The sequence below is a fragment of the Sus scrofa genome, chromosome 3, assembly GCF_054392235.1.
Source record: "Sus scrofa isolate SSC_HxYL_T2T_F1_AM1 chromosome 3, Sscrofa_HxYL_maternal_Yorkshire_Landrace_v2.0, whole genome shotgun sequence".
NCBI classification, from domain to species: Eukaryota; Metazoa; Chordata; class Mammalia; order Artiodactyla; family Suidae; genus Sus; species Sus scrofa.
This window is the reverse complement of record NC_139385.1, coordinates 106,353,870-106,375,744: the sequence shown is the minus strand read 5'-3', so window position 1 is coordinate 106,375,744 and position 21,875 is coordinate 106,353,870. Positions and strand designations below refer to the sequence as shown.

At 52.6% G+C, this 21,875-nt stretch overlaps 1 protein-coding gene and 1 long non-coding RNA gene across 4 annotated transcripts in view; one reads left to right on the top strand and one right to left on the bottom strand.

Annotated features, from left to right (window-relative positions):
* Positions 1-19,362, top strand: part of EPAS1 (endothelial PAS domain protein 1) — a gene marked incomplete at its 3' end in the record, with an annotated part of 85,965 nt that extends 66,603 nt beyond the window's left edge. Inside the window, 10 exon segments of the mRNA NM_001097420.1 lie at positions 4,017-4,123; positions 10,470-10,617; positions 11,267-11,481; positions 12,830-13,020; positions 13,582-13,692; positions 14,997-15,487; positions 16,447-16,576; positions 16,799-16,916; positions 17,143-17,316; positions 19,075-19,362. Of these exon segments, the coding sequence (NP_001090889.1) occupies positions 4,017-4,123; positions 10,470-10,617; positions 11,267-11,481; positions 12,830-13,020; positions 13,582-13,692; positions 14,997-15,487; positions 16,447-16,576; positions 16,799-16,916; positions 17,143-17,316; positions 19,075-19,226 (1,837 nt within the window).
* On the bottom strand, positions 7,698-18,963 carry LOC110260021 (uncharacterized). 3 transcript variants are annotated; one of them, XR_014842018.1, is made up of 4 exons: positions 18,849-18,963; positions 17,637-17,773; positions 14,686-14,864; positions 7,698-12,133 (listed from the first exon to the last, which is right to left on the bottom strand). It is a non-coding gene; the product is annotated as an uncharacterized LOC110260021 (long non-coding RNA). The 3 variants fall into 3 exon arrangements; XR_014842017.1 differs by lacking the exon at positions 7,698-12,133 and having other exon boundaries at positions 12,239-14,864; XR_002342733.2 differs by lacking the exon at positions 7,698-12,133 and having other exon boundaries at positions 14,361-14,864; positions 17,633-17,773.
* Positions 19,363-21,875: the final 2,513 nt, after the last annotated feature.

Below are 21,875 nucleotides of genomic sequence, written 5' to 3'. Positions count from 1 at the left end.
AGTGAAGAGTCTGGATTATTATTAAGAAAAGACAAGTTCAAAGCTTATAAGCACATGCAGAAACCAAAATGAGGTGAGTCACGTGTTGCCTGGGAGAGCCCCTTGCGGGAAAGGAGGAAGGAAAGAATGCAGACTTTAATAGAAGGACGGTTTTATTAGCAGATGCATTCTTTGGAAAACAAATAGGTGGTTATGAAGTCCTTAAAACTTTCAATCTCTCAAATAGTTTAAATACTTTCTAACCACCTTGTCTACATGATTCATTTACGGAGCAACTCCTGTGCTCTCGTAGGGAACAGGAGTACAAACTGCAGCCAGACCTCGTTTGACTCCAGGTTGTGAGTCAGACCGGCTGGGCGAGGGAAGGCAGGGAGCTTGCTGCCGCAGCCCACGTGGACGGGCGTGTGGCACAGGCGACCGGCTCAGGCCTTCGCTGGACTTCTTCTGCCTTCTCAGGCGACCACACTGACACGGCCGCCCGAGTGTCCATTTCTCCCCAGCTCTCGGCCACAGGTGGTCCGTGTTGAAAAGAGCCCTGGAATATTTTGAAGGGTTAAGAGCGATGGACGCGCAGTAACCATCATTTTATGCCATGAGGCACAGCTGCCGCTGAACTCCAGAGCCCCTCGCTCTGACTCACCCATTTCCTTGGGGGCAGCGGTAACTTCAGCACTTAACCACCTTCTTTTCTCTACATGGTCAAGTTTGGCTTCTTCTCTGTCCCTTCTTCCTCTGCCTCCTCTGGCCATCCGGCCATGTCCACAGCTCTCTCCTCGCCTCATCTTGGATGTGGTTCTTTTCCTACTTTATCATTACATAGGGCCCTCTGTCCTCATTTCTGCAGTCTGGGGAATTAAGCCCTTGTATGTCTCCTTCTCTGCAGACAGAGCAGCCCTGCCTGAGTTGATGTTTTAAACTTATGAGTGACCCCAAACTGATTTTTTTTTTTTCCTCCAGAGAGTCTGGAGCGCTTAATTAGAAAAAGAAAAAAAAAAAAATAGATACCCTGCCTCTGGTGGAGAGAATGCAATTGTGTTATCATAGCCCAGCTCCGCAGGCTTCCCTGGGACGGAGGGAAATGAGCGGGAAGGCCCTGTTGGGCTGTGACGAGCAGCCCTATAAACAAACTGGGTTCATCAGCCCCTCCGCTGGCGTCGGCGTGCCTGCAGATGGAGGGGAACGACCATCAGCTTTGAGTTGGGGTTTCCTGGTTTTGTGACGTCTGACCATTCGAATGTTCTTCGATTGTGTTTGGGGTGTGTGTATTTCCCAGTTTTTATAGTTGTCTGTTTAAAGGAGCGAAGAAGGAGACGTTAAATATTTATTTTAGTTGACAAGATAAATGAAGACTACTACTGGGAAGCGAGCTGGCAATTCTGAAATCAAGGTTTGTTTGTCCGACTCCAAAACACGCCCATTGTGTGCCTAATGGATGGTGCGTGAATTCGATTTAAAAACATTTTATTTGAGGCTGATTATAACACACAATGACTTTGAACATTTTAGAGATTCTAATCTTGAAAGAAAGTGGAATCTCTTCACAGAGGAAGATCGAATCTTTCCGAGAATAGCCTGATTTTTGAGGGTCTCGAGGAAATTCTAGCCCTAGTCTCGGAACCAGAAGTTTATCTGGCAAATTGGTGAGCCTATAAGTGGCCAGCCCATTGTCCGCATGGCCCGCAGGTGCAGTTCTGATTCCCAGGCGAAGCCTGAAAGGGACGGGACCCATCAGAAAAGTTGTTTGGGGGTCGGAAGGGAAGGGCCAGCACTGTTCCATCTCCTTGTTCTCCCTGAGTATCCACCTTGGCTACGGCGCCTTTGGGTGCTGGCTCCAGGGTTAGGCCACCAAGGAACATGTCTGTGGCTGGTGAGTTCAGAGAGCTCTCTGCTCAGGGGACAGATCCTCACAGTCTGAGACCAGCTGGCTGGGGCGAGTGAGCTGCTGGAATCTCACTGGAGACATCGCCGCTGGGCTGGATCAGCTGAGACCTAAGCGCCTCAGCCCTGTCGTGTGGCCCGTTGTTGGACAAAGGCTTTTACCCCCACATCTTGTGGAGGCAGAGAACTTGCCTCTTCTCTGCCCACCTCCACACCAGACACACCTCACAGAGTGGAGAAAGGTGGCTTGAATATCCTGAGGGCTGAGCGGAGGGCTGCGTGTGTACACCATGTGCCCTGAGCCAGGTGACCGTGTTCTCAGAAGAAAGTGGATCGTGAGGGCCCAGGTCCCTTAGCGGTGCTGGAATAGACAGGGCTCTCATTAGGCCTTGGCCCCCAAAGAAAATCAATCCCTTGGTTGACTTTTCCATTAGTTATAGAGCATCCATCGTAGCAGAGATCGAAGGAGAAAGTGGCCCCAGAGTTCAGGGGTTGGCAGCCTCAGGTGTGGAGGGAAGAATACGTCATTCCTTATGACACTGTGTCTGCCTATTGGGACTGGACGAGCCGGGGGACTTGGAGAAAGCTCTGTGGACAAGGCAAGGCTTTGAGCTGGCCCTGCCATTGTCAGGGCTTGGAGAAGAGAAGCCTCAGGGCTCTATAGCAAGCAGGGGTTTGCGGGGCTGGGAACTGCGAGGAAAGGGATCCACCCCAGGGGAGGTGGGGGGTGACCTGACACGCCGCCCGTCAGCTGCACATCCAACTGCTGAGAAGGTAGACTCCGGATTCTGGGGGGACTGGAAGTTCGGCAGAGTTTATTTACTCTGGATGTGGTCGGGGACAGGCAAGCATGGGGAGGGGAGTGACGGAATGGAAACAGCACTCTAGGATGGTTTCGTCTGACCTGTGCAAAACCGGTCTGGAGCCGGAAAGAGGAGGAGAGACAGGAAAGCAGGGAGCCACGGCCTCTGCCTTCCCCTCCCTGCTGCTCGTCTCCAGCATGGACGGGTGACAGGCTGTGCATTTTGACACAGAGCCTGTAATGACGAGAATCTCCCCAGCCCTGCTTGTGTGTGACAGGCTAAGCAAACAAGACAATGAGCCCGCTAGAAAAAAATGTGAGAGCAAAGATTACGAGAAGTAGTGTTTAGGTGTGACGTGGCAAAGCCGCTAATCTGATGGTTCCTGGGCAGGGCTTTGTTTATCTTAATGATTCCAGCACAGAGAAGAGGGGTCCTCAGAGATGGAAGTGATTCTTCACCGTTCTCCATACTTGCCTTTTCTCGGCCCACATCCCATCAAAGCCCGACACCTTGCAGGGGACGGCCAAGCCTTGTCATCTCAGAACTGCCTATTAGAGTGTCATGAAGAGGCCGATTTCTAGGACTCAGATTTTGGATTTGTTTCTCTCAGCACCTCCTGCCCTCCCCTTCCCCCGACCCAATGCCTTTCCTTGAGGTCGGGAGGGACAAAGAGGAGAACCCACGAAGGCAGATGCGATGTCTGAGAAGTATCTGAGGTCACCCAGCAGGACCTGAGGGATGAAGGTTTAAGCACAGATGGGGCTCTGCCTGCCTGGGTGCCTCTTTGCTCCACAATAAACACACTTGCAAAAGCTGCCTCCATGCTTTTACTCACTTCGGACCACTTGATTTTCACGTTTCATTTATATCACCCTCTACTAGACTAAGCTTGACCTAGTAGTCAGGAGGTTCCCGTTCTCACTTTTGCCCTGCCTCTGGACCCTTGTGTAAACATCAAGCAGATTGTCTCCCTCCCTGCATCTCTGCTCCCTTGCCTTCAAAAACTGGCGGTTCAGGGGTGTGTGAGTCCCTCGTCCAGTGGTCCCTGGAGCATAGGCATATGTGTGGTCATTGGGGTGGGGAGTAGGGAGTCTGCTCCTGAAGAGGTGCTTTTCCTGCCCCTGCAACACAGCTTCAGGAAGGGCAGGAAGAGTAGCCACTGGGTGGACCCGCAGTTGCAGGTTGACCACCATGTTTTTGCACAGGTGATGGTCCCACTGGGAAGTGTGGCGTGGGTTCACCTAAACGTCTGCATTGGCATAATGGACTTGGTCCTTGAGCCCCTGGTCACATTCACATGGTCTCTCTTCCCCTTTGCTTTTTTTAAAAATTCAGAATCACAGAACTGATTGGTTACCACCCCGAGGAGCTGCTCGGCCGCTCAGCATATGAGTTCTACCATGCCCTGGACTCGGAGAACATGACCAAAAGTCACCAGAACTGTAAGTTCCAGGAGTGTCTCCTGTGTCTTCCTTGTGTCTGCAGAATCTGGCCTTGAGTGGGGAGTGACCAGAGGGAAAGGAGAAAATCCAGTCCCTTCTTTCCCAGAGTCACCATCCTGTGTGTCAGACAAGACTCATGCCCTCAAGATGGTGCAAGAACCAAGGCTGCCACCAGCCTGTATGACACAGTCACGCAAACCAGGAAAAGGGCCCCTTTCTCTGGGACACACCCACACCCCAAGGCATACAGCCTGGCGAGTGGAAGGTGAAATCTTAGTCCCTACTCACCCCCCTCAGCTGAGCACCCTTGTGCAGGTAACAGTCTGCACAACCTTATGGAACAGCCCTATGGAGCATAATACAAGACAGCGGGTTATCAACTTGGCTTATGTGCTGTAGTAGCCAGTACATCCATTCAGAGAAGAAGAGGGCTGAGAGACTTCAGGAAAAGAGAGGACATGGCCCTTGAGTTGGACCTTGAAGGTTGGCAGAGCTTGTACGGCCCCAACTTAATAGATGGGTTGAAGTAATCCATGGTTCTCCAAGAGCTTGCTTGCTGGATCAGGAGAACTCAGTTGGAGGGGGCTGCCCAGGCAACCCAATGATGGCATATGGAAACTATCCCTTGCAGCTTGAAAGAACACTTGAATTCGGAAATGATTCTAGAACAGGACTGTCCAGTAGAACTTTCTGCAGTGGAAATGTTCTGTATCCACATAGTCCATATGTGACCTATGCTGTATTTGAATTATGTCTGTTGTAACTAAGGAACTGAATTTTTGAACTTGGTTTTCATGAAATTTAAGTAACCACACTTCGCTAGTGGCTACCATTTTGCACAGTGCAGTTCAAGTGCATTCAGTTGGCCATGTTCCCAAGTAAGGCTTCCCATTGGCAGGTGATCCAAGAAGATGTTCTTGAATCTATACAGCCAATCAACATGCAAGGATTGTAGGTCTATAACCCTATACCTGGCCTACTAAGGGGCATAGCCATTGACCCCTGCCCTAAGGGATCTCATTTCTGAAGGACAAGGACTTCTGTGGGCCCCATGGGAGCAGAGTGGCTTGTACCTTCAGTCTCAGTATCTAGTATAGTGTTGGGTGTAGTACAGGCATTGAATGATAAACCCGAGGGCAAAAAAAAAATATATTTGGGAAAGAATGCTTCAAAATAAGTTCCCCCAGTGCAGATGTGGGTGCTGAGAGGATTACAGAAGGATTTCAAATAGGTAAGTCTGAGAAGATTCCCAGTGGCCCTGCTGGTCTTGGGCTCTGAGGATTGGCTGTGACTTGGAGTGGCAGTGAAGAAAATGCAAGTGCAGCCCTTTGCCCATTGTTCCTAAATCTATCCATCTATCCCAAGGTTAGGACAGCTAACGTTCAGACCAGCCAACAAACTAGCAGCCCATAAGCTGTGTAGAAGCACAGCTAATCTTCTCATAAGGGCTGAGGTCTTCTCTTTCTAACTGGTTTCTTTGCCTTTTCCCCATGGCTTTAGGATTTGATCTGACAGTACAATAGAGCCCCTTATGATATCTCAGAAATGTATCCTTGTGCTCTGTGGCAAAACACACACACACACAACCTACAAATAAATAACCCAGATCGAGCCCCTTTCAGGGACCCAGGGATGGAGGAGGGAGGTGGAGGTCCTTCCGTGTGCTCATGAACATGACCCAGCCCTAGCCTGCCCCAGTTTCAAAATTGTAGAGTGTGGCTCCAGCCTCCACTCTTCTGGTCCATGGTCGTTCCTGCTCCCAAACTCATCCTAACACTGGGCCTTGGGGACCGGGCTCTGGCCCGGGTTACCCACCGATTGCCCAGTGCCTGGTTTTCTGGGACTTCCCTCCTGTAGATGTAAAACTGGGAACAAGCCCAGCCTCCCTTCTTGGCCAAGGGCACGTCAAAGTAAGGGTAAGAGTAGGTTTCTGGGAATTCTTGCAGGAAAGTATTGTACTTTATCTTCTGGGGTGGGAGAGTGGAAGAAACTATTGTCAAAGAGAACAAAAATGATGACTTGTCACTAGGCTTATGAAAAGGATTTTTCTTCCTTCTCTTAGGAAATTGTTGACCCTTAAAAATCAGCTAGGGTAAGAGAAAGGAAAAAAAAAAAGGTCATATTAGTTTTCTGCTGAATCCAGGGAAAAGATGGTGCTTTTAATCAAACCTGTGTGTTTAAGCATTGGACACACTTAAAGGTAACTCACAACCCAAATAGAAATCACAGGGTCCCTTCTTCCCATGATGGAGCCAAGGACAGCAGCTCTGAGCTCAGGGGCCTGCACCACCAGCCTGAGGCCAGCCAAGGGGAATCTGCATGGGTTGGAAATTGGGTTAATTCCAGCTAAACAGAAGCATCTATTTCTATTTCTGTCTCTCTCACCCTCTCTCTGTTTCACTCAGTCTTTCTTTCTCGGTCTTTCTTTGTCTCTCTGTCTGTCTCTCTCTCTCGTTGGGTTTGTGCAGATGAAGTAGGACAGCGACCCAGGCTCATGCCGTGGAATAATTGGAGGATCAGGCTTGAGGCTGGCCCAGGTTTACACAGCAGCGTCCCGAATTTATGCACATATGTGTATCTTAGCCTGCGAGGGTTTACCATTGAATTTACCAGGGAAGCTCAGTCCTCAAACCAGATTTAGATAATTGAAAGCCATCATTTCCAAATGGATTAGTAGTTTATACATTGTTACCCTCTGAGCATGAGGGTTTGGGGGCAGGTGGGGGGGTTCTCTTTGTTGTGTGAGGACACTGTGTGCTCTTAGGAAAACAAGATTAAAGGCCATAAAAAGCCTATCTACCAAGTAGCAGGCCCCTCACCAAGGCTGGCATTAATGAGCAGATGATTAGAAGGCTGGTGTAATTATATTCTACTGACAGAGCAGGCCCTCACCTGCAATTGCTAGAAATGCAGTTAAAAACCTTTGCTCACTGTGCTATTTAATTGAACGGAATAAGAGCTTTGAAACTTGTCTGCATTACAAATAAGTTAATAAATTAATAAATAAGTTAACTCCAGGCACTTGAAATTGTAGAAGAATCGTTTCACTGCAGCAAGGGAGCCTCAGTGGGGCAGATAAGGGGAGACTGGGGAGGACAGAGTTATTTCTTTGGCCGAGGGGTCCACGATAGCTTAGGACAGCAGCAACTGCCCATTCAGTCTTCCCAGTGGAGCAGTGCTCAGGGGATGCAGTGGGAGGGCACTGTACCAAGAGCCACAAGGCAGTCGCATAGCCAGAACTGTTGTCCTGTGGGATGTTGTCTTCTGGCCTGAGTTTCCTCATTTTAAAAAAAGATGCTGGAGTTCCCGTCGTGGCACAGTGGTTAACAAATCTGACGAGGAACGATGAGGTTGCAGGTTCGATCCCTGGCCTTGCTCAGTGGGTTAAGGATCCAGCGTTGCCGTGATCTGTAGTGTAGGTTGCAGACGCGGCTCGGATCCCACGTTGCTGTGACTCTGGTGTAGGCCGGCAGCTACAGCTCCAATTCGACCCCTAGCCTAGGAAACTCCATATGCCGTGGGAGTGGCCCTAGAAAAGACCAAAAAAAAAAGATTTAAAAAAAGATGCTATCTATCCTCTTTCCAGGACAGAATTTTATTAAAAAGATTAGATGATGATGATACAACCACTTTGGAAAATAACTTGGCAGCATCTCATAAAGGAAATATAAGCAATGACCCAGCTGTCTCACCCCTAGCTGCACCCAGAACATATGTCCATGTGACGATTTGTACACGGTTGTTTGTAGTAGCACCTTTAGTCATAATAACCAAAAACTAAAACAACTCAAACATCCATGGACAGGTGAATGGATAAACTAATTACAGTCTCCCCGTATAGTGGAGTATTACTCAGCAATTAAAAGGAGCAAATCAGTAATACCTCTAGCAACATGAGGACTCTGGAAACACGCTGAGGGAAAAGAAGGCAGACATGCAAGAACACGTGCTGGTGTATGATTCCATTTACATGCAAATGGAAAAAAGATCAGATCAGTATCTAGTGACAGAAAACAAGTGACAGAGCTGTGGTTGCCTGGGACCAGGGGTGGCAATAAGGATTGGCTGTTAAGAGGGAGGTTGGGTGATGGAAAGTCCTATACCTTTGATTGTGATGACTCTTACAAGGGTGTGTGTATTTGTCAAAACTCATTGACCTCAAAAAATGCTTAAAATTAGGGTGCATTTTTTTACTGAAGATAAAGTAAACCTCACCAAAGTTGATTTCCTTTTTTAATGAAAAGAACTTAGACGAGGAGTCTTTAATTTGGACTCAAATCGTGTCTATTGTTTCCACCGAGGGAGCCTTCCTGCAAACCACTCAAAAGTTCTAAAGCCTCAGTTTCTTCAGCTGGAAAACAGGAATAATCATAAATACCCCATGATAGGCTTGCACATGAATAGGGGTGATGCTGCCACTAATCCCATGGATGCTTTATGTGCCAGGCACTGTTCTAATTCCTTTGCAGAAAGGAATTTGTCTTAGGGGATGGTTTTGAACTTTGCAAAGTGCCATACGCATCTAAATGACAGTGCCTCCTGTACCTGGGAGGTGCTTGTTAAACTTCTGAACAGGGTGAAATGTGCCAAGAAAAACAGAAATGTAAAGGATTACAAGCAGCATTAGTACAAACCAAGCTGCCTTCCTCCACCACCTCGGGTGGTGAACAGGGACTGGTTCCTGAGCCGACACGGACAGCTGGAGAGTCTCTGCTTGTACAAGAAATGTGCATGTTCTCCCGCAGGGCCCCTGAGGACATTGTCTACAGACGTGTCCTGTAGACGTCACAGGGCCTGAGCACTGTACACGTTAGCAGCTTGGGGCGGAAGGCTGTTTCCCCTGCAGCGTTTGTCGGTGACATCCAGCCAGTGCTTTTGTGCCTGGCAAGTCAGCAGGCAGGTTTGGTCCTCAGTACAAACAGCTATGGGATGCTGGGTACTAATGATCGTTCTTATCATTACTGTTATTATCCATATTCCATTTCGTAGATGAGGAAACCAAGAGGAAGTGTTCTTTTCCCAGCGTCCCCATTCTAGCAAGATCTCCTAATCCTGCCAGTGTGGCCTCTTCCTAGGTCTCTGTGCTTTAGGGGTTTCTGAGCTGGGATTCTAAAGAATGCATTCCCAAGAAATGAAAGCGAATGCGCAGTTCAGAAATCCTAACCTTTCAGAAATCCTAACATTAGTAAACTTTGATTTCAAAGGATTCATTGCCTTCTTTTTAAGGGGAGCAGGTGGGGCAATCTGGCCTGGGGAAGAGGACAGTCTGGGAGACAAGGCCCCTTCCCCAGTGCTTCTGTAAAGTGAAACAAATGTTAAATGAACATTTAGGACATTCCAGAAGAGGAAAGAAGTCATACGCAAGGCAGCTGGGATGAGAGGCGAGAAAGACTTTTTTTTTTTTTTTTTTTTTTTGTCTTTTTGCCTTTTCTAGGGCCGCTCCCTCGGCATATGGAGGTTCCCAGGCTAGGGGTCTAATCGGAGCTGTAGCTGCCCGCCACAGCCACAGCCACAGCAACTCGGGATCTGAGCCGCATCTGCGGCCTACACTGCAGCTCACAGCAACGCCGGATCCTTAACCCACTGAGCAAGGCCAGGGATCGAACCTGCAACCTCATGGTTCCTAGTCGGATTCGTTAACCACTGCGCCATGACAGGAACTCCAAGAAAGACTTTTTGACGAGGCTGCGTGGAGGCTGCTGGCGCCCAGCACTGCCTCAGCTCCTGCTGCGCAGATTTCAGGGCAGGGGGGTAGGGCAGGGTTGCTTCTGCCTTTGCTGTGGGTTGCAAACCTTCTGTGGCCCCAAAGGTGGCAAGCGTGACAGATGACCTGGAACATTCCAGATAGCTGGGGTTTTATGTGAACTGCTTTTATTCGCAAGCAGAGTATGGGTGGTAAGGTCTGCTGCAAAGGACTGCCTAAGGGCCGGCTTTCTCCACGCGGCTGGAAGGGACAGAGTCGGCTGTCCCGTAGCCTGGGTGCTCATTTGGATCCAGCCCCCAAGACAGGCTTCCTCCCATTGACCTTGGGGAAAAAAAGGGCAGGTGCTGCTCTTAGTTTCTGTTCGCAGCTGAGCAGCACGAGCCGACGTGTCAAGGCTTGGCGATGGCCACTGCCTGGCTGGACAGCCTAGGGGAGTCATGTAACCCCTCTGAGCCACTTTCCCCATGTGTAACATGAAGAGTTGGGTGAAGTGACCTCTGAGCGCCCCTCCAGCTCATTCTCCTGCGGGTCCTTGCTGTCAGGTGCCCCAGTCCCAGTCCTGTCTGTTTCCCCCCAGACCGCCCTCCCTGTGGGGTCTCAGTCCCCCACCTCCCTGACCTAAGGCCCACTTCTGCCCTCTAGTGTGCACCAAAGGGCAGGTGGTCAGCGGCCAGTACCGGATGCTTGCGAAGCACGGGGGCTACGTGTGGCTGGAGACGCAGGGGACGGTCATCTACAACCCCCGCAACCTGCAGCCTCAGTGCATCATGTGTGTCAACTACGTCCTGAGGTGAGTGTGCGAGGGCCGGCGGGCCACAAGGCTGGGGTGCCAGTGCCCCGGAAGTGCCAAGCCCCTCAGGACCCAGGCACCACGTCCGCACATTCTTTGTGGTGCTAGTCCTTGTGACCCTGGGCACTTTTGCTGGTGTCCTGGGAACAGCAGGACACTGGGATTTCCTCTTGAGAGGGTTTTTTCTGCCTCTTTCCCACTGTCTGTCTTCTCTGCCATGCCTCTGACCCACGCGGGGAGGCAGATGGAACGTAGGCATCACGGAGTGTTTTCCGAGGGGAGACAAGGGAAGCAAACTGTTTGTGGTTTTTTTCTGGGAGAAGCTGTAACCCTGTTCACTCCATAGCTCCTGGGAGGAGAAATGGAGAAGGTCATTGCCAGAGTGAAACAAAGTCAAAAGCCCTCAAACCTCATGCACAGCACGCAGCCCACGTACGATAAATACTCAAAGAGCATCCGAGACAGATGTAGACTCAGAGGGTGCTCCCGACATCACAGTCTCCGCCACTTCCAATTTCCATTGTTCTTTACAAAATGCCAGCGCATAGTGTCTGGGAGGCTTAGCTGTCAGGGCTTCCACGTGGCTCAGGGAACAAAAGAATCTTGCCAGAAAACGTGGAAGGTCTGAAGCTCCATCTTGTCCCACCAGTGAGATTGAGAAGAACGACGTGGTATTCTCCATGGACCAGACAGAGTCCCCGTTCAAGCCGCACCTGATGGCCATGAATAGCATCTTTGACAACAGTGGCAAGGTGCCTGTGTCAGAGAAGAGCAACTTCCTGTTCACCAAGCTGAAGGAGGAACCCGAGGAGCTGGCCCAGCTGGCCCCCACCGCGGGAGACACCATCATTTCTCTGGATTTCGGTGGGTGCTTCTTAGCTGAGCCGGGACCTGTTGAACCCTCTTGGAATGACGGGAGACCTCCCAGGTCACAGCTTTTCCTTAACCGGAGCTACCCTGTGCCTGCCCCGTGTCTCGCTAATCAGCCGTTAGTGGCCAGACTCTGTGCTGGGTGCCTGCATGTGGCCTGGTGTGAGGCCGCCCTGTGTCTGAGCCTCATAAGGTGCCAAGAGCCAGGTGGGGAGCTGGAGAACACCCTCCTGAGGGAGTGATTCTTGTGTGTGTGTGTGTGTGTGTGCGCGCGCGCGCGGGCGCTTTTTAGGGCTGCACCTGTGGCATATGGGAGACACGGAAGTTCCCAGGCCAGGGGTTGAATCGAGGCTGCAGCTGCCCGCCACAGCCACACTGAAGCAAAGCTGCATCTGTGACCTACACCCCAGCTCATGGCAACACTGGATCCCTAACCCACTGAGCAAGGCCAGGGATCAACCTCTCATCCTCATTGATCCTAGTCAGGTTCGTTAACCACTGAGCCATGAAGGGAACTCTGGGGTGGGGGGGGGGGGTTGATTCTTCACCACAGCCAGCAGGAGTCTGAGATGAGAGCGGGGCAGCGGGGAGTCTGCTCCGAGGCCACAGGCATGTTTTCACTGTGAGGGCAGCGCTCCACCTGAGCCTGGAAGGACAGATGGCTTGTTTAGGCAGAGCGCTGCTAGGCTGAAATAATGTTGAGAGAAATCATGCCAGAAACACGAATGGAGAAAAGACTCAGGCTCAGGAGTACGCTCTGATGTGTGTGTCTTTAAACATTTGACCTCCCCCGGGGGATGGGAGTCCTGTGGCCCCAGCAGATCTTCAGCTCTTGCCCCTCGATGTGTAGCCCCTTCCTCCCCAGGTTGCAACCCGCTGTCACCCTCAGCCTGGCCGTGGCCGCCGAGGAGAGCTGCCCTCCTGTGCTTGCTCTGGACTGGCTGAGTCCGTTAGACGTGTTCCTGAGAGGCCACGGGGGAACCGTGACTTCAGAGACTCACAAAGGCAGCCCTGGGACAAGGTGTCCTGCAGCTGCCCACCTGTGTGGCAGGGATGAGGCCCTTTGCCCCAGTCTTTTGAGCTCCTCCGGCTCTTCATTCTGACTGCCCTTCAAGGAGGAGCAGCTCCTAATACGTGTTTAGCCCCTGAGAACTAAAGGCTCCAGGATGCTGTGCCTGTTAAAGGCAGTTTGTACAAGGAACCGTAGCCCCCACTGAAGTCACCTTTGTCCCCAGGCAGGCCACAGATCCTTTGAGGAGCTCTTGTGCTTCCTTTGGGCTTCCTCTGTCCTGGGGGTGAGCCCCATGGTTGTGTTAACCAAGCCCGGCCCTTGTCTCCCCAGGAAACCCGACCTTCGAGGAGTCCTCAGCCTATGGCAAGGCCATCCTGCCCCCAGGCCAGCAGTGGGCTGGAGAGTTGAGAAGCCATGGAGCCCACAGCGAGGCCGGGAGCCTGCCTGCCTTCACTGTGCCCCAGGCAGCCGCTCCGGGGAGCACCACTCCCAGTGCCACCAGCAGCAGCAGTTGTTCCACGGTGAGCTCTGGGGTCGAGGCCCTGGAGAGGGTGGGCCCCTCCTCGGGCTGCTGCCTGATGGCTGAGTGGACAGGCCAGACAGACGCACTGCCCTCCTCCTAGTTATCCCAGAGCCCCCCAGGCTGTGACCCTTACCTGCCTGGTGTTCCAGCTGTTTGCTCGCTTGTTGGTACTCACCCGCTCCCCCTCCCCCTCCCCCACAGGACAGGTCCTTGAGCGCAGAGCTGAGCTGCACACAGCTTTGAGCCCCTAGCTCTGTCCCCACGCAGTGTGGTCACCATCCTGCTTGGGACAGAGAACCACACAGTTTGCAGAGCCTGCCAGCCACAGCCTCTAGCCTCTTTGCTCCTCATAACAGCCTCGTTTGATCAAGGAGAGGCTGAGGGCCACAGAGGCTGATGTATTAACCTCCTTCACAGCTCATAGGAGGGGTGGCCTCGCTACACATTCTTGTTGGATAGAATGGAGTTCATCTGTGGGTCTAGACATGTATCCCACCTTGGACTTCTGGGGGCACAGTACCATAGCCCTGACTTGGTCACCTTCCTTCCTGGTCTCCAGCCCAGCAGCCCTGGAGACTATTACACATCTCTGAGTGATGACCTGAAGATTGAAGCGATCGAAAAGCTCTTCGCCATGGATACAGAGGCAAAGGACCAGTGCAGCACCCAGGTAGGGAGCCAGGCCTGCTGGCTGCTGGCGGTGAAGGCACCGGTCACCCTCAGCCCTCTGTAGCAAAGACCAGGGGGAATGTTTGGCCAAGGCCACGGTCCCCTGACTGGGAGAGAGGACAGGGAAATGGAGCCTGTGGCCGTCTGCTTCTCCTACTTGTGTGCCCTTGGTCGAAGCCAGCTCTTCTACTTTTAACTCTCTATTTGCGTCCTGCTAACTTGGAGAGCTTTCTGAGTGACCATGAAAAACCAAAACTACAGCCAGACCTTTCTTTAAGGAGCCCTGCATTTTAAAAGCGTACCCAGAGGTGCAGGACTTGTATGAGCATATGTACCAATCACTCCTTTTACAAGCATTTTCATTGAGGATTTCTTTGAAATACCTTCTGTTTTAAATGCATTTTAAAATGACATCTGACAAATTTGTGTTTACACATAACTTGTCAGAAATGTATTTATGACCACAGGCCAAATGTTCTTGTAAAAACCATGTCAACAGGCGAGGGTGGGAGGATGGGTGTTTGTGTCACACACCCCAAAGGAAAATCATTAATCCCCATGTGTCATAGTCTAGGTTAGGCATCTCGATTTCTGCCTTGCCTCCTCCCCTGTTGGTATCTTTATGCTACGAAACTCTCCCTATTTCAGCGCGGCACTCTCTTCTCTCACCTCTGAACTCCTGCAAGACTTATGACTTAGTCCTTGATCCTAAGTGTCGGCTTCTGCTCTTGAGCCATTTCCTGTAGTTTTAATCGTTAACAAGCTTCACCCCCAGGGAGGGGTGAAGTATTTGTTTCCTGTGTTGTCCGTCGTGCTACTGGGAATCTGAGGGGCCGTGTCCAAATCCTTGTGGAGTAGAATGAGGGTCCCTCTACCGCTGGGGCCGCCGTCCTCCCACCTGCAGTCCACAGATGTGCCCTGGGCACACGAGGGAGATGAGGACAGAGCTGCCCTTGGTGTCCCCCACCCCCCGGGAGCTGGCGAGCTCACGTACTAGACCAGGATGGCTTCGTGGGAGACGTGGGGCCTGCCCAGGCTGCAGGAGCATTTCAGCAGGTGTGGGTGGTGACACCAAGGGACACGTGGAGATTGGTGGCACAGGAAGGCAGGTGACACTTGGCCAGAAGACCTTGTACCCTCGGGGGACACAGCTGAGTTTTCTTCTCCTGGGCCCTGGGGAAGCAACAAAGGGGTCAGGCTGTGCCCAGGGGTGGGGTTGGGGGAGCAGGATGCAGGGCTAAGACACAACAGTATCCCTGAGGGGGCGCCAGCCACTCAGTGGCTTCGCCTGTGCTGTCTCCTCAGACGGACTTCAATGAGCTGGACCTGGAGACCCTGGCGCCCTACATCCCCATGGACGGGGAAGACTTCCAGCTCAGTCCCATCTGTCCCGAGGAGAGCCTGCTGCCGGAGAACCCGCAGCCCACCCCCCAGCACTGCTTCAGCACCATGACAAACATCTTCCAGCCACTGGCCCCCGGGGCCTCCCACAGCCCCTTCCTCCTGGACAAGTATCAGCAGCAGCTGGAAAGCAAGAAGATGGAGTCTGAGCAGCGGCCCGTGTCCCTCATCTTCTTTGACAGCGGGAGCAAGGTGTCCCTGCCACCGTGCTGTGGTCAGACGTGCACCCCTCTCTCCTCCATGGGGGGCAGATCCAACACACAGTGGCCCCCTGACCCGCCGTTACATCTGGGCCCCACGAAGTGGCCTGTCGAAGATCAGCACACGGAGCCCTTGGGGACATCGCCATTGGGGCCCCCCATCGCCACGCCCCATCTCTCCATGTTCAAGAAGAGGTAGGTGGCAGAGACCCTTGGCTGCTTCGGCGAAGGCTGTGCCAATCTGGGAGGGGACAGGCACCCCCTGGGGGCAGATCTGGGGCCCCCCTGCCCCATCACCAGCTCTCATGCCACAGCCGTCTGATACTCCACTTAGCCCTTCTCTGAGCTTTGAGGGCTTGACCTTTGGGGGACTCGCCCCAAGGTATGTGCAGCCTCCAGTGAGGCATGTTTCTATCCGGAGGAGAGCCCAAGAGGGACTGGGGACAGGGAAAGGGAGAAAAGTGGCTTATCCAGTGCCCTGGACACCAGTGCCTCTCTCTGGACCACCCCTTGGGGTGTCTTTTTTATCCAGAGCCATAGATCATGAATACAGACCCACAGACACACAATTTCCTCGGTTCTGTCCTGGAAGCTTGGTTAAGAAAGTGAAAAGGTGTCCACGCCTCTCCGTGCCTGTCTGCTGCCCAGGGGCCAGCATTGCCACAGTCCTGCCTCCCCCACTCCTTCCATCTCCCCCACAGGCCCAGTCCAACCACTGGGAGCCCTCTGGGCTGTCGCACACTTGGTGTAGGACTCCAAGCTCCCAGGGCCCACTGGGGATGCGTCCATGGGTCTCTTGCCTTTTATAGAAGGCTCTCCCTGGTCCTTGGCGGGGGGGGAGCTGTCCAGACAGAGCAGGGGAGACGGGGCAGAAAAAGTCCTCCCAAAGATAGCTGTCACCAAGTTGGGCGGCCGCAAGCCAGGCCAGGACTGAAGGCTGCCCCGGTGTAGCTAGGCACATGGGCGCGTGTCAGGGGCAGGGCAGGTTAGCATCCCCCGAGGTAGAGGACACCAAGGAGGAGCAGAGCACCACCGCTCAGGACTTCAGGCCCACTCTGGCCTTGTGGTCTGAGAGCCACCGTGGTCATAAATATTGTTCGGGAAGGGCACTAGTCACGTGGGGCTCCAAACTCCCTCATGCCCACTCTTGACAGGTCTGCAAAGGGCTTCGGACCTCAGGGCCCAGACGTGATGAGCCCGGCCATGGTCGCCCTGTCCAACAAGCTGAAGCTGAAGCGCCAGTTGGAGTATGAGGAGGAGCAAGCCTTCCAGGACATGAGCGGGGTGAGCCATCTCCGACAGCACTGCCACGATCCCCTCCTCGCCCTAGGGACAGGCTAGCGGGGAGCTGGGGCTGAGGGCAGAGCCCCAGGTGGACCGGGAGGGCTCGGGCGCCTGCAGCACCAGCCCCACCCCAAGCGTAGCTGCTCCGTAGGGCCCAGCAGACCCAGTATGAGGACCTGGTTCTGTGGCCTCTCCCCTCTACCTCTCGCTTCTCACGCCCAGGGGGACCCACCAGGCAGCAGTGCGTCACAGTTGATGTGGAAAAGGATGAAGAGTCTCAGGAGCGGTGGGAACTGCCCTCTGATGCCGGACAAGCTGCTGAGTGCAAACATCCCCACTGGTGAGCGCCAGGCCTGGGCTCCCGGGCGTAGGGGGCGGGCATCTGCTTGGGGTCCACCTGCCTCCCCCGCCCTCCTGAGCCTGTTAGAACCAGACGGCGTTTCCGCCCCCCTTGCCCACAGCGCCCTGTGATGGGGCGCCAGAGCTCTCTGGGCTCCTTCTGTGAAGGAGGAGGGATGCCGGGGCGTCACGGTCTGTCCCCTCACTCTCTGACCTTGGCCTTGCAGACAAGTTCATCCAAACTCCCATGAGGGGCCTGAGCCAGCCGCTGAGACACTTAGCACCGCCCCAGCCGCCGTCTGCCGTGAGCCCCAGGGAGGACGCCAAGGGCAGCTTCCCCCCGCAGTGTTACGCCCCCCAGTACCAGGACTACAGCCTCCCCGCAGCTCACAAGGTGTCAGGTGCGTGCTGTCCCAATCCAGAGCCCCCACCAGGACCTGCTGTGAGGGGGAGGTGGGGCAGGGGACAGACAGCACACAGCCGAGGGTCTCAGCTTAGCAAAGGCTGACCTTGCTCGGGAAAGGCAGCTGCCTTGAGAGGGGCCGGCCCTCCTTTCCCCAAAAGGACTGCAGCAGGGGCTGGAACACTAAGTGTCCACGGGGCCTTAGAAGGAACCCTCCGGGGGCCAGGTGACATCCAGGGCCCTTGGACCTAAGGAGCCCCCAGCCCTGGGCCTTTTACTGTCTTCTTTGTGTTACTATCATGCCTGATGCTGACCTACTGGCGTGCAGGCAGGAGCTGAGGACGGACACAGAGGTCGCACTGCCCGGAGGGGCAGCCCGCTGGAGTCTCGCCTTCAAGGAGGCTCAGCACCTGATGCCTTCTCTCCACCTTGGGCCATCCAAGTCTGTGCCCAACCTGTGAAAGATAGATACTGTCGTGAAGATGTTGCTATCTAGGCAGGAACATAAGTTCGAGGGAAACATACCAGACCCCTGTCTTAAAAGAATTGATTTGCACGGCAGTATGGTTTGGGGCAAATTGCTGTTCAGTGCGTCTGAGTCCAGGCTTTCTAGTCACAAGACGTCCTGGGCTTAAATTCCAGCTCTGCTGGTGACCAGCTCAAGGACAGAGAAAACTGCGTGTTTTAGAGACTTGCCTGCAAAGGGCAGAGTTGGTAGGTGCCTCTGCAGTAAGCGGCTGCCAGCAGTATTATCCCTGACAGGAACCCGCGAGCTTCCTCGAATAGAGACTCATTCTTTTCAGGGGAAAATCATCTTTTCAACTCAGTCGTTTCTGACGTGAGTTAAAGAAGGGGGGATGGAAAGGGATGGTGAGCAAGGACCCGTTGCAGCAGCAGGGCTGCAGAGATGCCCGAGACCCGGGCCGTCCTCGAGCCGGAGAACAAGCTTGAGTGAGGGCGGCAGGCCTGGACCCTAGGAAGCAGCTGGGAGGGAGGGTGAGGAGAGAGGGGGCCCTGAGGCTGGGGTGCCGCAGGTAAGCCAGGGGACGGGAGAGCAGGCACCTCTCATTATAGGGCCAGGGCAGGGCTTCCGGACCAGCCTCCGGGCAGCCAGGGCCTCTCTCCCCTGGAAGTGGGGTTTGGGTGCTGTGACTTTCCCTTACCTTCCTTCCGCGTGGAGAGGAGGAGAGGCTGCCCAGGGTGGGGGTCCTGAGGCGGGAAGTGGGGCCCTTGAAGGACCTGTGCATGTGTGATGTATTATATGCGTGTGCATTCTGTATGCACGTGTGTGTACTTGTGCGTGGTATGAGTGCCTGTTGACGTGTGCCCATGCAGCAAGCACTAGTTGGTTCAGAGTCCCTCCCTCTCTGGCCTTTCCTCCGGCTGCAGGGCAGGCAGAGGCCGGCCACCCCCTGCCTTGCCAGGGTGCCTCCACTCCCCAAGCCAGGGAGCCTTCGAGGGGGCTCCTCCCAGCCTCCCCTGCTCTGTCTGCACCACCCCCCTTCTCCCGCCGTGGCCTCAGCCCCTCACCTGGTGCTGTGGGGTCACCGCTCTGAGCCCAGGATTGGTCCCTAGGCAAAGAGAACAGCGAAGCAAGCGTGAGATGAGAGCTGCCGCACCTGTGCCCCCGAGTCACAAAAACCGGAACTCCTCTCCAAACACGCTCATCACATCCCAGCTGGCCTCTTACAGAACAGACCCTTTTCCAAATGTTCCATTTAGGGTTTGTAAAATCTGGCACCCACTCTTCTTTCAGGCATGGCAAGCCGGCTGCTCAGACCCTCGTTTGAGGCCTACCTGCTGCCCGAACTGACCCGATATGACTGTGAGGTGAACGTTCCTGTCCCGGGAAGCTCCACGCTCCTACAAGGAGGGGACCTCCTCAGAGCCCTGGACCAAGCCACCTGAGCCAGGGCCGCCCACCGGGAGCACCCTTCCCACGCCGTCCCACCAGCTTCACATTTTCTGTCTGTTTTTTGCAACTAGGTAATTCTAACACCAACACACTTTTTACAAGATATACTTACCTGGTACACTTGCCCAGGTCACCAAGCAGTGGCCTTGTTCTGGAGATGCTCACTTCCTTATGCATATTTTTAAAATACACAACAGTTTGACCTGCTGTGTTTTGCTCTGTCAATGGAAATGTTCTTAAATTTTATAAGGTTTTTTTTTCTTCTTCCCCAACTTCAGTTACTTCTAATTTATATTATTCACGGGTGTCTGTCTTCCTCTCTCTCTCTCACCACACACACAATATTCATACTAACAAGTTTGGTGTATGTTCTCCTGTAGGGAAGACTTTGGCTTCATTTAACTAAAAAGATTTTGTTGTTGTTGTCATTGCCAAAGAGATACAAAATAATTTTGCTTTCCCAGCTTGATTTGTGGCCTCTCTCTCTTAGCCTTTCTCCTTTTTAAAAAACTAATTGCTGTATTATAAATTTCAGCCTTTTTTTTAAGCCAACTCTTTGCTCTAATTTTAATGACTTTTGGGGAAAAAAATGGAAATGTGAAGGGTGTGAACTCCATTGTATGTGGTTTTGTGTGAAAGTTGCACAGTCTGGTTTTTCCTAAACTGATTTTTTTCCCCCGCATTTGGTGGATTTTTTTTTAATTATTATTATTCAAAAACATAACTGAGTTTTTTAAAAAGAAAATTTATATCTGGGTTAAGTGTTTATCATATATATGGGTACTTTGTAATATCTAAAAACCGAGAAACGGAAATGGAATCCTGCTCACAAAATCACTTTAAGATGTTTTTTTAAGCTGTTAATCTTCTCTTTCCTGGTGTCGCTGACACTGCAGAATTGTACAGAACTCCCACGGGCCTGTACTAACCCCACTCAAGGTCTCTCTCTGTTGGCTTTTTGCTTTGGGGCTATGCCATAGGCATCGCAAACAATCCAAAAAGTGGAATCATCAAGTGGGAGCATTGCGAGCTGTCTTCTCATGTTCTATATGTATTATGTATGTATGTATGTATTATTATTACTGCCAAGAGGGTCTGATGGCACATCATGGGGGGAGGGCAGATCTAAGGGAGGGAAGTGCTTGAACTCTTCTTAAGGTTTTGTGGCCAGCCCTTCAAGTGCACTGAGCTATGTGACTCTGACGGCCTTTCACGCGGCACATTTGGATATTTCCAGAACCACCATGAGATGGGTTGGATGGGAATTCATTCATGCGCGAAAGTGAGGATTCAGGAATAGGGTGGCGGTCCAGTCCACGTCCTCCCAGCTCGCCCGCCCCCGTGGAGCTGGGCTGACAGGCTGTGGGAAGGGGCCGCTGGTCCTGAGCAGCCTCACCCCCGCGCTGCTTCCTCAGCTGGCCATCACATCACCCCCACAAGGCAGAGGTGCGGTGAGCAGGCCTCCGGGGACAGCCCTTGGCCCTCCTCGAGGTCTGTCTGTCACCAGAAGTGACTCGTACAGGTAGGAAGCACTGAAAACACAGAGTGTTCTTAGAGCGCCATGCAACTCACCAGGTAAGAGGGACGTTTGAAGTACCAATCACGTGGCGCTTTTCTGTCTCGGGTACAGGGAAGAAGCTTCTAGAAACACACAAAGCAACACACAGCAAGCTAAGAATTTGGAAAGCCCGGATGGACTTACTGCCAAAAATGAAACAATAAAATTTAAATTTCAAAAGAAAAATTACTTAGTCACTGTGTTGCCCAAATCTTACTTCGGCACCACCCCTCTGCCCACGCACGGCAGCCGAACTTGAAGGGTTACTGGCGTGCAAGCGCTGGTGTTTGATCTCCTGTGTGTGTTTTGCCTCAGCATTAAGGGCATTTTACCCTTGCAGTTTTACTAAAACACTCTGAAAAAAATATTCCGAGCTTCATATTAACCTTATCTGTCAACGTAATGATTTCATGAACATTATCATATTGTCAAATTCCTACTGACAACATTATTAGTCTACGGGAGCTTAACTTTATAAGGAAATGTATTTTGACACTGATATCTTATTAAAGTATTCTGACCCTACCTCTGCTGGTGGCTTTTTGTTTCCTGTGGACTTATCATGGGCTACACCTCTGTAAAGCGATTCATTGCATAGTTTGCAGAACACAAACACTGGCACTGATCTTTGTCAGACCACAGAGGCCGGCTAACAAGATGAAAGAAGAAAGAAGAGACTAAGAAAACCAATAAAACTTAGCAGCTGCCCAAGACGGGGAAGCCAGGCTGCAGGTGTTCTGTCTGCCCCACGGCCCTTTCCCTGTATCCTGGGAGGGACCTGAGGAAAGGACTCACGGTCCCTACCTTCAGAAAAACACGGCAAGCTGCCTACCTGTGCTCGCAGTGCTTGGGGACAAAGGGTCTGCGTGGGAGGGGCAGCCTGGGCTCTGGGGCTCAGAGAGACTTGAGTGTGGAGGTGGCAAGGCTTGCCAGGCCTCCCAGGCAGAATGCCCACGGGAAGGGCAGAGAGCTCCTCAAGACGGAGACAGAGCACGGCCAGAGCCCCAGCTGGACGTGGGCGTGAAGGGTTCCCTGATGTTTCGGGTTCTTCTTTTTCCACCTCATGACCTGATGGTGATGCCCT